We start from the raw sequence: 13,448 nt of genomic DNA on the forward strand, positions 1-13,448 counted from the left end.
TACAGCTCCCCCCAGCAGGGCGCCCCCTGGGCGGAGGTTCGGAGGGACCAGCGCACCCCCAAGACAGGCTGAGTCCTCGCGCACAACGCCTGCTGCGCGCAAAAGGCAAAAACCAGGGGAGCGATGGAGAGGCAAGAGCGTCGTTCGGGCTCCAAGGGAACACGCACAGCCTTGGCTTGCAAGGGGTAACGCAGGAAAATAACAGCCTTTAGCAATTGCCCGCCCCTCGCCCCGCCCAAGTTAATCCTGTTGGCATTGAGGGCCCGGGGGTGGGGACCGCCGCGCTGCGCACTCTTGACCCGGGGCTTGGAGCTCCCCCCGCAGCAGCAGCCTAAAGCCGAGCGCCCTCCCGCGCCGCGCGCCGGGAACACCAGAGGCCGCGTGGAGGCTGCGCCGGGCCCCGGGCTCGCGCGCAGCCCAGGCGGGGACGGCCGTCCGGCGCCAGGGAAGGGCCGACCGGCCCCACGCGCCATGCGGGTGCCAGAGCGGCCGCCAGGCGCCTCGCGCCCCGACAGGTGCAGGCGCGCGGGCTTCCCATTGGTCGCGGCGGCGGCGGGCCCCTGCCCCTCCCCGCCCTCGCCGGGCCCCTTCCCCCGCCGCGGCGCCCGCTCTCTCGGCGGAGGCGCGTGCCCGCGTGCGCGCCCGGCCGCGCGCCTCCGCCCCGCCCCCGCCACCCCCGTGTCTCCGCGCCGCCGCCGCCGCCGCCGCGCTCCGAGCTCAGGTAGTGGGCGCGCGGGCGCCTCCTCGGGGGCGCGCGGCCGGGCTGCTGTCCTCCCCCCAGCCCGCGCCCGTCCGCTCCGGGAGCCTGGGGAGGGAGAGCGCGGGCGGGGGGAGCTGGAGCCGGGCGCCGCCGCCGCCGCCGAGGCTTCCGTCTCGCTCGCTCGCTCGCGCAGCGGCGGCAGCAGAGGTCGCGCACAGATGCGGGTTAGACTGGCGGGGGGAGGAGGCGGAGGAGGGAAGGAAGCTGCATGCATGAGACCCACAGGTAAGACCGAGAGCCCCGGAAGGGGCTTTCCACCCCGGGGAGGCGCGCGCAGGCGGAGGAGGGGAGTTGGTGCTCGGTTCTACTCCCCAAGGGAGGAATTTTTGGACAGCGCAGAGAAACCTCACTGGGGGCAATAGGACCCATCCCGATCCTGGGGAAAACCGGAGAAGTAGCTGGGGGCATCCGGTGCCACATCGTGAGATTCCTGAGAGTGGAATGAATGTATAGGCCCAGGGAAAAGTGTTTTTTCAGCCCGGAGACGCTGGAATGCTTTAGACTTTCCTGTCGTGGTCACAGCCGCTGAATCCCCGGGACCGGCGCAGAGCCAGTGTGCGCTAACCCCTGCCCTCCCTCCCCTCCTCCATCCCTCCCGCACGCGCAGCATCCCGCGGCGGCTGTTACTCAGTGTACCCCGCGCTGGGGGAAACGGGGGGATCTCGGCGTGGGAAAGGGGGCGGGGGCCGCCCGGGGGAGGGACAAGGATGGAGCCGGGGAAGCCGAGGCTCCCGGTCCCAGGGCGGAGGAGGGGGAGCGTGGCCCCCGGAACCCCAGCAGCCTGGGGTATTGTCGTGTTCGCTCCTGGTTGTAGACTCTTGCAAGCCGGATGCCCTCTGTGGATGAAAGATGTATCATGGAATGAACCCGAGCAATGGAGATGGATTTCTAGAGCAGCAGCAACAGCAGCAGCAGCCTCAGTCCCCCCAGAGACTCTTGGCCGTGATCCTGTGGTTTCAGCTGGCGCTGTGCTTCGGCCCTGCACAGCTCACGGGTGGTGAGTGACCCCGCTGTCGCCGGGAGGGGGCACGGACGGCAGGGAGGGGGAGCCTGGCTGGTCGGACAGCCCTGTCCCTCCCTGGTACACGCAGACTTCTGGGGTACCCAAGGACCTGAGGAGCCCCTGTGTCCCAGCCTAAGACCACTCGTCTTCAAAACCCCTGGAGTTCCCAGAAAATTCTTCTGTGGAGCTCACACAGATTCACACACCCACATTCTGTCTGGAGCTTCCCACCAGCTGCCCAGCCTGGCTTCTCTCAAGGAAAAAACAATAAGCTTGGTCCATTATTCTTACTTTGGCAGAGAGAGAGAGAGAGAGTGAGAGAGTGAGAGAAAAGTGGCGAATTCGTGGTTAAAATGTGTTTGTGGAACTTTGACCCTTGTCTATGCCCTTAGTAGCCAGAGGTCAGGTTTCAGCCTCTGGAATTAGGCCAGGGTTGCAAGGACCATCTTACTGAATAGGAATGGTCTGAAGGCCTGGCCAGACTGGCTGAAGGACAGGTCTATTTGTAAGTTAACTTTCTCTTTCCCTGGGAGGCGGTGTGTTCAGGCATGTCTGTGCATGTTGGGAGTAGGGAGGGGAGGTGGAGATTCTCCTTCAGATGTGTTTCTGGAGCACTGCTTGGCTTACCCAGCTCCGATTTACAGGGGGAGTAAAGTCAAGTGCTTTTCTGTGAAGTGGAAGTTAGCTGAGATAAGATGGAAAGCCCTTCTCTCCATAGGTGGCTAGTCTATAACATCTTCGGGTCTAGGGGCGGGGGCTAGCTTTCAGTTGTGGTAGAGGAAGACAGATGGAGCTCCTCGGAGCCTCAGAGTTCCTCTGCCTCCACTGCTCGTGGCTGTCCATCACTGCTGCCCCTTCCAGATTCTCTATGAGAGCTTGCCCGTGTGGACGAGTTAAAAGGACAGAATCGTGTTTCTGGAGCTGAAATACTGTTGGTATGTAAATAAATTATAATTGGTGGGAAAATAGGTATTGATTGATGTAAATAAACCATTTCAGCGTTTTAAAATATTGCTGTTTCAGAGAATGCAGAGATGAAGATGGAAAAAAAATGAGTGAAAAATTAGCAAAAGTGGGGGAGGGGAATAGCAAGTTGGTCTTTAACACAGAGTAATCAATAACTCGGGGCGTTCCACTTAGAGATCTGAAAGATGCTGAGAGTATAAAGGAGCTTCTGTGATGTGCATGTCGATCAGAATTAGAGAGAAAATGCTGATGTTTTGCTTTGGTTGGGGACCCAGTTTGGGTTTTGGTTTTTGACAAGGGGTAAATTTTTTGGTGCTCTTATTTTTATAGAAATATCTCTTGAGGCAGGTTTCCTCTTAGAGGACAAGGTCAAATGGGATGCCAGGCCAGCCCCTGGGTGGCCTGCCAGGGCTCTGGTCATAGCCTGACCATAGACATTAGCTCCAGTTCGCGGGTGGTTGAGAACAGGTGGGCAGGACAGCATGAGTGGGGCTGGCTCAGTCCTTCTCTCTTCTCTTCTCTTCACTCCAGTTCTAGGCTTCATTCCCTCAAACCAGGTCCGTGTGATTTTCCATCTTCTTTGTCCCGTAGGTGACAGATTAATCAGGGCACATCTACGTGTGTCTTGACTCTTGGTATTGGCAGTGTGAGGTCTGGGCACAGCCTGGATTTGAAGGCTGTGCTCTTGTTTCTGCTGTTGATGTTTACAGAGCATCCTCCTCAAGGATCTCAGAGCTCAGTGCACAGCACGGCCCCCTCAGTCTCACAGCAGTCACCCGTGTGGTGGTACCACATGTCTTTTATCCCTCTTTTCCGAGGGGAGAGGATGTCAAGCAAAAAGCTCCAGAGCCTTGAAGAAGAAGGTGGGAGTAAGCGTTGCTGGTCACTTCACAGCTTCAGAGCTCTTCCTGTTTAGCTCCTCATCTGCTGCAGAAGGCTAGCCATCGGCTTTGTTTCATCTTGAACTCCTGGGGGCTGCGAGTGTGATTTCTGGAAGAACATCTAGCCTTTCAGAATTCCCCTGTGAATCAACAGTTTGGGTGGAGAAGGGCGGTGGGGGCGTGTTCTTTGGAGTTCACTGTACAGAGATTTCTTTCTTAGTGAAGAAACCCACGTGGAGGCTCCAGGATCATAATAAAAGCAAATTTATGTTAATTCTAGACCAGGGCTTCTAAAACTTTAATGTGCATATGAATCACCTGGGATCTTTGGTGTGGGATGGGGCCTGAGAGTCTGCATTTCCAACAAGCTTCCAGGTGATGCAGTGGCTTCTGGTCCAAGGACCATACTTTGATTAGCAATGCTTTAGACTAAGGCATTCCGTAAAGGAAGTTGGTTTTGACTCCAGACTTTCTGCCATCACTCTCAATTACCCAATGCAAATGGCCTATGAGGGAGATAAGTCTCAGTATCTAATCTTTAGGTGATTCACAGAGCTGAAACTCAGCCCTCAGAGAGTGCCTTCTTTTTTTTCCTCCGCAAAAAAGGTGCGTATTTAATAGACGCTGTTCTGAAATGTGGATTTTCATTTTTGATTGCTTTCAGTGGAAAAGGAACACCACAATGGCAAGATATAATAGCCTCAGCTAGAGGAAAAAAGCGTGTGCCCAATACAAGTGTTATAGAAAAAGCCTGCACTAGAAAGGGAGAGATGATCAGATGAAGAAAAGGGGGAAAGAGAACTCTATCAAAAACGAAATGCTTTGTCCTAGAACGGCAGAGATTCAGTGCAGTTCTTTGAGCCCTGGGAGAGCTTTCATGGGCCTGAGTTGGCCGGAGGTGACTTTTGGATGGCTGTTTATACAGGTTGTCTTTTGTAAATTAGGGAGAAGGGCCCTCAACTGGGGGCCAGTAAGACCAAATACCCTGAGAGGACGAACACCAGCTTCATAGGGAGACGCAGGACCCTGCTGTTCCAGAATCGCGTGGAGCACGGCCTCGGCTGCTTCTCTTTCTCTCCATCCCTGTAAGAGTTAGCAGACACCTGCTGGGTATTTGAGGGCTGCTCAGAGTGGTCCACCCAGGCTTCGAGGAAGACAGCTAAGAGTTTGCTCTGTAAGTTGGTCCTTAAAGGTGAACTCATTAGCCTATCCCTATGTTCTCAGGAACACAGGCCGAGCTCTGCTACTTGATGGCTCTGGGGCCTTGGGCCTTGGAAGCCTCAGTTTCCTTAGCTGTAAAATGAGGATGCTGCCACCTACCTTAAGGGGTTGGTGTGAGGGATGGAAATCATGTGGTAGTCACTGGGTAAATGTGGATAGTAGTAGTGAGTTTGGGGCTAAGACAATGCAGTAATCTTCTGGGCCTTTGCTTTATTTATTCAATAAAGATTTGAGTGACTTTCCCCACCCTGTGCCAAACACTGTTGTGTGTGATATTCTTTTTTTTTTTTTCTTGAGGAAGATTACCCCTGAGCTAACATCTGCTGCCAATCCTCCTCTTTTTGCTGAGGAAGTCTGGCCCTGAGCTAACATCCATGCCCATCCTCCTCTACTTTATATGTGGGACGCCTACCACTGCATGGCTTGCCAAGTGATGCCATGTCCGCACCCGGGATCCGAACCGGCGAACCGCGGGTCGTTGAGGCGGAATGTGCAAACTTAACTGCTGTGCCACTGGGCTGGCCCCTATGATATTCTTTTTACATAGAAGAACCTTCTTGTACTCTCTATTCTTTTGCCTAATGAACAAATTTCTCTTCAAGACTCAACTTAAAATGCCATCACCTCTGTCATATTTCCCTGGTCACTAAGCTGTCCCCTCCCCTGGTTCCCCACTGTGCTGAGTCCAACTCTCTATCATAACATCGTTCTTATCCACTAGACCATAAGCCCATTGAAGGCAAGAACCTTGACTTTATTCATTTTCATGTCCCAGGCACTCCGCACAGCACGTAACACACAGTAGATGCTCAGCTGATGTTGGTTGACAGCAGGAAAAAAGATTCTCAGGTTGCTGCCAGACCATTTAGAAAGTAGTTACCAGGGGTGTGTCACAGAAGTGAAGAGTTTGCTGGCAGTTGAGGCTGCTTCCATTCGGAGGTGGTCTAGGAGGTTGAAGGAAACATCAGGAGAGGCTCTAGGGAAGACGTGGCACTTAGGACGGCATCTGAGGGAGGGGCGAGTGGAGCACCCCCGGGCGGTGAGACATCTTGTGCAAAGGTGTGGAGGTGGTTACATGATGGGACTGTTCAGGGAGCAGAGAACATTCTGGTTAATCTAAAGCATAGTGTGCCTGCAGGGATGCAGGAGAGGAAAGAGGACAAAGAGGTTGGAACCCTATCATAAGTGTCCTCGGAGGCCCCAGTGAGGATTCTGAGTGTCGCACAGCAGGCAGTGGGGACCCACTGCAGGGTTTAGAACATAATGTCATCTGAGCTGTGCCCTGTTTCTTCTCTCTGCTTCCAAGCCTCTGACCTGGGGCACTCCCAATCTGGTGCCCTCTCTGCACATTAAGAGTTATGGCACTCCTGTGGTTGAATTAAGCCCCTTGAGGTCTTGTTTGGGCCATGTGGCCGTAGCACTGGGCTGTGTGCCAGCAAGGCAGGAACAGATACCTTCTGACTGGCTCGCTGATTTGGAGATGCCGGTCTCTTGGAGTTTTATTGGGAAAGATTTCTTACTAGGTCGAGTGTAAGCTTTTCATGCAATGTTATGTCTAATAGCCATGATTTCCAGTGGCACTTAATCTGTAAACAAAAGTCCCAACTCCTCAAACTCTAAAGTACGTTTCTTCAACAAAAAGCCACCTTAATATAAGCAACATGGACGCTCTTTCGATTCATCCCCGAGGTGAAATCTGAAAGCTTTTGGAGACATGAGAAGGATTTCATCCAGCAAGTAGCAAATCTCTCCTCTCAGGGGTCTGAAGTGGTGAGTCAGAGAGAATCACTGGTTCCTCAATCCCTGAGAGTAACAAAGAGTGTAGGTGAAGATCTCACTCCAGTAAATACCGATTAGATACGTGAAGAACAGCACCCACATTATCCTGTTCCTAGTGTCAGAGGCATATTTCAGAAGCTTCCAAGAGGCCAAGGAGACTTGCCCTTAGTTAGAAAGCTCTGGTGCAGCAGGAGCGCCCCACATTCTTTATAGGGCTGACAGATCAAGTTCAGCCTCTGCCATTGCACAGCTGTGTGCGCTGGGCAAGTTGTGTAACTTTCCTTGGCTCACTTCCTTCCATATCACTGACATTCTTTGACTCTGTGATTATAGGAATTTGATGGGTTCTGGTGGGTAAAGCCGGCTCTCTTTTTTCCATCTATCCGTCCATCTTTTGCTTTGAGTGTCTGTTGTCTGCCCTGGGGATATGCAGATAAGAGGATGCAATCCTTGCTCCAGAGGAAACATACAAGTAAGGGTTGGTTTCTTCTCAAAAGTTTAAATGCAAAGGGCTTGCATAAAATCACAGTTGCGTCATGTAACGACAGGATGCGTTCTGAGAAATGCGTTGTTAGGTGATATCGTCATTGTGCGAACATCATAGAATGCACTTACACAAACCTGGGTGGTGTAGCCTACTCTACACCTGGGCTACGTGGTACTAATCTTGTGGGACCACCATCCTATACGTGGTCTGTCACTGGGAGAAATGTCGTTGTGTGGTGCACGACTGTATTTGTTTTGTACATAAATTTTTAATTCAGTTTAAAACGTAGTGTTATTTATTGATACCGAGGAGAAAGGTGATTTTTCCAGACTTCTCTTTATCCTTGTTTTATTTTGCAGGTTCATTTGGTGTTTGACAATTGAAATAATCACACATAGCAACAGTATGTCTAAATAGGTCATTGGGATCATTGCCTCTGAATTGAGGGAAAGAAAGGGGCAGAAAGATAAATTTTCTAATTTGTTTAAAACAGTGGCATTTCACCAAGACCAACCATACCACTTGGGACAGATACATCAGATGTATATGCTCATGTATCAGATACAACATTTTATCCGTTTATTGGTCCATTCTCACAAGAACAAGGAGTTCAACTATTGCTAAGCATGGAAGGTTGGAAAAAGATGGGAGCGAGTTTAAAACTGGCCAACAGCTGAGTGATCGATAAAGGTTTGCAAATCGTTAAGATTAGTAATCACAGACCTTTAGAGAGTGTTCACTCTGTGCCAACGCTGTTCTCCACTGACGTACATTAACTCATTTAATCCTCACAACAACTGTATGAGCCAGGTACTATTATTTTTCCTGATTTTGTAGAAGAGGAAACTGAGGGATAGAAAGATTAAGCAACTTGTTCAGTGTCAGCTGGCTAGAAAGTGAGGTACGGTGACCCAGATTATCTTTCTAATTATAAATTTTCTCTTAGGCATGGAAATCCCAATCTCTAAATGCCTTTTTTTTTTTTTTCGCTTTTTCTTATATTTCAACCCCAATATTTCTCTTTAAGCCACAGTTATCAAGGATTCTGGATCCTTAGCCCTCCCTGCCCTGATATAAGGGGATTCTTTTGTGTTGTGACCAAAAAGCAGAACACATACAAGCAATCAATAACAACAACACAGTGCTACCACTCAAGGCACAGGAGGCCAGAGAGCCTGAACCTGCAGCTCCTGATGGAGAAAGGGCAGGGCCAGAAACCCTTCAACCTTCCAGGCTGGGTTTTATCTCAATTCCCGGCTCTCTGTGGCCGTCAGAGGATGGTGGTCAGAATGGGACATGCTCTGACTCCTACCTGCTCTGAGGAGCAAAGAGGAATAAATGATTGGCTGCTCCCTGGGACCCTCTGCTAGTGACCGTCACCACCATCCCCATCCCCTTCCGTTTATTGTTCCCAGTGTGATGGGGAGTGGTCCTTGTCCTTGTCCTTTGGTCAAGCATCAATAATAACTTTAGCGAATGTGTTCTTAGAGTGTTATAGTTTCCAAGGTGTTTTTACATCTATCGCCATCTTTAGTTTTCTTAACAACCCAGTAAGCTAAGGAAGAGATTTTGATTTTTTCTCTCCTTTCTTTTTTAATTTGAAGAAATTCTCAAGGAGGTTGATCTCCGAAGGTCCCACAAATAGTCAGACAAAGCCACAGTAGGAGCCAGACCTGTTGATCAAGACTTTCCGCTTTGTCACTTTTAAACCCATCTTCTCAGTTGTATGATGTAGATGATAATCTAGTTAGTATGTAACAAAAGATAAAAGAAAAATGATATCAGGATCATGAGCATGAGTAAAACTTCCCTCAAAAAGGTGAACTTTGAAGTAAGAATAAGATTTGATAATTTATGAGATCTGAGAGTTACTCTGCGAAAGCATCTTCAATGGGATGAGCCTAAGATGCTAAGTTTTAGGGAAGAATTTGGCCCAATATTTCTTCTTCGTTAAGAAAAATCTTGCTGTCCTACTACTCTAAGACAGAAGAAATTATCCACTCAAGAAGAAACACAGATAGAAATAATTAAATGAGTTGCTCACAAACTGGAATTAAAAGTGCATTTTAAAATAGCTTCTTAATTGAGAGTATTGTAATTGCTTTATTAGTCTTAAACAAGGTAAACTGGGAACATCAGAGAAGTAAACAAAATAATTCAGGATATTGTTTGGGAATGACACTACACTTGGGAGCACCATGGTGGATGAGCCCCTGAGACTCCACTCTGGAATGAAGCCACGTGCAGGCCCCAGCAGGGCAGGGAGCTGTGGGCAGATATGTGTGTGAGCTTGTTGACTGCGTGCTCCGTCTCTGGGAATGGATTTTTATTCTGAGAAGTGAGAGGAGTTGCAGAACCCGGCAAACTTGATCAATGATCGTTTCATCATTATCCCAATAAACTGAGCTTTGCAAGAGAGAGAATGAGTAAGGTTTTTTGGGAGTGAAAGTTCACCCTGGTTATCTCATGTTTCTGTTTGAAATTGGTGACTTTATCTCTTGGAATTACTAGCGTGGGAGTAGATCTAAGCAAGGAGGGTCACTCATGTACCCTATTCCTTTTTCTCAGTGTCACAAATACAAAAAGACCTTATTTCTTCAGCCTGATTGCATTTATCAAAGATATATGTAATTGAATTGGGTGGCCCAGTAGGAGGGAAGTTCTTTTAAGAAATAAATAAAATCCATGCTTACATGGGTTCTTCAAAATCTCTGTGTGGACCACGTTGTTACTGATGTAGCTGGTTTCCAAATTCAGATTCTCACTATGTAGAGGAGTCCTTTGGACTTCCCTAAACACACTCAGAAGATTCTGATTCTCTCCAGGTGAGAAACAACAGGCTCTGCTTGTTTTGTAGAAATTTGATAGGTTTAGAGGGTTAATCGTGTGAGAGGCTCTCAATTGTTCTGTTAGACTGCTTCTGTTAACTAACTCTGTCTCAGTGTCAGAATCGCATCCAAGGATGCTTTTAACGGTTCTTTTTGGGGGACACATCTGCAAATTTAAGTGATAGCGTGACAGCATGTACTCGATGGCTGATTGGGTCCACCTCTGTGTTTAAATCCTACTTAAAATAGGCAAAGAATCTTTTAGAAACTTGCAGTTCCTCTACTGTGGAACAATCCAGTTCTGAATCTCTATGTGGCCTTTAAAGGGCTTGCCCAGATTTTTCCCTTTCGATTGTAAACGGGAGGCCAGATTTTTCCTCTCACCCTTCCATTTACACCCTTGTTTTGTAGATAGGAGTTGCTTATTTGCTTTAATTATGGCTTGGTGGTTAGGTTTTAATTTCTTGAGGCAAAGAGCTGGAGAGGTATAGGATTCTTTAGAGAATACACAGGGACAGTTTTCCTTGCTACTGTCACCAACTGGCTGAGTGGCGGTAACCTAATTGCTGTCTCAGTTTCATTATCTGTGAAATGGACCATCTGTCTCCCGTGGTTGTTGGGAGAATCAAGTGCAGTAATAGGGGGAACTCTCATAGCCAGTTGGATATCAACATTATCACCAACAAACTGGTAGTGAATGCTTGGTACACTCACTATGCTGGCGTTACCAAGAGTTTCCTTTGTCCTGAAGGGATATAGCATAACAAGTGCATAGTAATACCCAGTGTCACGGGCCGAGATAGACGTGTGGTAGAGAAATCACTAGGCAGTCCCTGACCCTTGGCCCCAATAGTCCCGTAGGACTCACTGTCATGGTATGGCATGGGAGGTCCTATAGTGGAGCCTCTGGGGAAGTGGGAGGAGCGGGGGAAGACGACCTTTGAGCTCAGTCTTGAACAATAAAATCATTTCCCAGGCGGAGAAGGTGTTGAGAGCTGCCTTTTTTCAGGAGAGAGGACAGCATAGGCAGAGCCTCAGAATGAGGAAGAACGCGTACCGAAGACAGGGAATAGCTCCGGGCAGCCTAGTAAAGGGCATGTAGATTGAGAAGAGACAGGAGAAGAGGCTGGACAGGCAGGTTGGACCCACATGCCCAGCGAACTACAATGCTTAGGAATTTGAATGTTACGTTGTAGTCGACTGGGAGCCTAAAAAAGAGTCTTTAGGGGGCACAGCATGTTGGATCTTTGTTTTAGGAAGAAATCTTTAGCAATGCGGAAGATGCAGGAGAGAAAGACCTTTGCCCATTATTTATTTGCATTTACCAGTGACTACGTGGAAGATACAGTTGGGGACAAAACAGAGCCTGTCCCCAGGGAACGTCTATTCTGGTGGCGGCCAGTTAGGGAACTCTTGCATTGGCCCCGGAGGGATATGATGAGGAGTAAATGCACATAAAGACGTGAAGAAGGAGTGTTAACTGGGGCCAGAGAGCCGGCTGGCTGTGGGGATGGAGGGGGAGGAAGAGGCGTTAGCGGCGTCTCCGCACTGGTCATTTGGAGGGAAGCTGATGAGTTCATTTCGGATGAGGAGGCTTCGCTGCCTGCAGGACATCCGTTTGGGCACCATCTGTCCATCGGGCAGTTGGGAGCTCAGCTAGGTGCTCAGGAGAGGGACTCGAGCTGCAGATCTGTGAATCTGCCACATAGAGAGGGTTCTGGAGCTGTGGGAGGGGCTGGGCTTCCCCAGGAAGAGAGCGTAGAATGAGCCAAGAGGAGGGTTTGGGGACGAAGCCCAGGAAACACCCACATTAACGCGTCGAGAGGAGAAGCCAGGAAGGAGGATGAGGAGTTATGCTGACAATCAGTATTGGTAATAATAATGATAGAACAACAACAGAACTTGATTCTCTCGCTCGCCCCTTCTGACTTGGGAGCAGGAGAGTCGCTCTTATGTTATTATTAGGATGATGTTTAAGTACTTTGAATTCTGGATTCTCATACGAACCAGACGGAAAGGAGAGCAGGGCCAGGAGGAAGGACGGCTGTGCTTGGGAGGGTGGCGAATCTGCGTAGATATGTTTGAGGCTCCACTGCAGAAGAGTCGGGATATTTTCCAGCCTTCATTGGGAGGACAAAGCTAACCAGAGAAGTAGAGTTCCACAGGGTCACTGGGTGACCATGGGCGGCTTTGGGTGTTTCTCCTCCTGGGGGTGCTGAGCAGAGGGGACCGTGTGCATCAGTGCAGTGATGCTGGCTGGGGGCTTCTTCTCTGCAGGCGCCCCTTCCTCCGTGCTCCTGGTCGCTGGGATTTGTCTGTGCTCAGTGCCCGATGCATATCCTTCCTACACAAATCCTTTGGCAGCAGGCCTAGCCTCCAGCCCTTCAAAGACTCAGGCTTCTCTGGCTGTCAGTTAATCCTCAAAGGTGCGATTGTCAGAGAGTGATCCCTGTGTTACCCCCGGCCCCTGTGAGCGGCTCTGTCACCTCGGAAGCGAGTCCCTTAACCTGCCCCTGCTTTGGTTTCTTCATCTGTAAATCAGGGGCAATGAGGCTCATTCCTCTCCACTTCACAGGGGGCAGGGTGTGCGGATGAGGAGGAGGCAGGGTCGGAAGATGGGGCATTTTATAAATACAAAACAGTTACGACCACCTGTTGGGAAGGAGACCTCTCTCCGCTGTGCCTAGGGCCATTTTTGCCTTGTGCTTCCCTAAGCGGGAAAGGAGGGCAAAGGATGCCCCGCACAGCATGTAAACACCTCCCCCACATGCAGGTCCTGACCCCCGTGAAAGCTCGTTTTGTGTGGACATGATGCCAGGCATCTGGAGGAGCTCTTCTTCTGCAAAATGGGACGTGCCAATCCGTGCTGGGTCCCTGATGCTGGCACGTTCAGTGAATAATCGTGTCTGGAGATGGAGAAGGTGTTGTTCCATTGAGAGGAGCTTCTCCATAGCTGTTGGCCCGAGCCCAGTTGGCCCCTTTTGTGTGCTCGCAGAAGCCTCGGGAAAAAGAAATTAAACATGTGAGGCAGGCAAGTGATTTGTTATAGGTGGTTCGGATGTCCGCGAGGGAGGCCGTGGTGCTATGTGTCCCTCTGTTGCCTTCCCCTTATCCTGCATGGCGTTTCTGTTGCTGGAAGCTCCTAGGGCTGGTGCGCCAGCATCCTTAGGCTCAGGTCGGACAGTGGGATGAATTGGGAGCTACGTTTGCATCCAGAGAATCACTAAATGCTTTGTCGGTGTTGATGCTCCCTGTCACCTCCAGCTGCACGCTGTCTGTAATCCTGGAGAATCTCTTTACAGCTTTGCAGGTGGGCTGCTGCTACTGGGTGTCTGTGGGCTGGAGATCTTGGGATTCCTAGTCCTTAGCGGGAATGCCTGGAAATCCTCAGTCTGCATTCCAGCCTCAGATCCCTTCAGGAGAGCAGCCTGTCAGCCGGCCAAGGGCGCCTCGCTGCATCCTGTTCTCGGCCCCTGACTGGCCTCAGGGACTGTGGAGTGCCAGGGGCTGATTTGGGGAGAGA

At 50.2% G+C, this 13,448-nt stretch overlaps 1 protein-coding gene across 7 annotated transcripts in view; it reads left to right on the plus strand.

The window, feature by feature from the left end:
* The first annotated feature begins 283 nt into the window (after nucleotides 1-283).
* Nucleotides 284-13,448, plus strand: part of SUSD4 (sushi domain containing 4) — a 124,133-nt gene continuing 110,968 nt past the window's right edge. Inside the window, exons 1-2 of one of the 7 annotated variants that reach the window (XM_070602064.1) lie at nucleotides 284-515; nucleotides 1,575-1,757. In XM_070602064.1, coding sequence (XP_070458165.1) covers nucleotides 1,610-1,757 — 148 coding nt within the window. In that variant the 5' untranslated portion in view covers nucleotides 284-515; nucleotides 1,575-1,609. Of the gene's footprint in view, nucleotides 516-562; nucleotides 1,316-1,574; nucleotides 1,758-13,448 lie in introns of those variants that run through there. The other 6 variants (XM_070602067.1, XM_070602062.1, XM_070602068.1 and 3 more) reach the window with 6 other exon arrangements.

The sequence above is a fragment of the Equus przewalskii genome, chromosome 31 (genome assembly GCF_037783145.1).
Source record: "Equus przewalskii isolate Varuska chromosome 31, EquPr2, whole genome shotgun sequence".
NCBI classification, from domain to species: domain Eukaryota; kingdom Metazoa; phylum Chordata; class Mammalia; order Perissodactyla; family Equidae; genus Equus; species Equus przewalskii.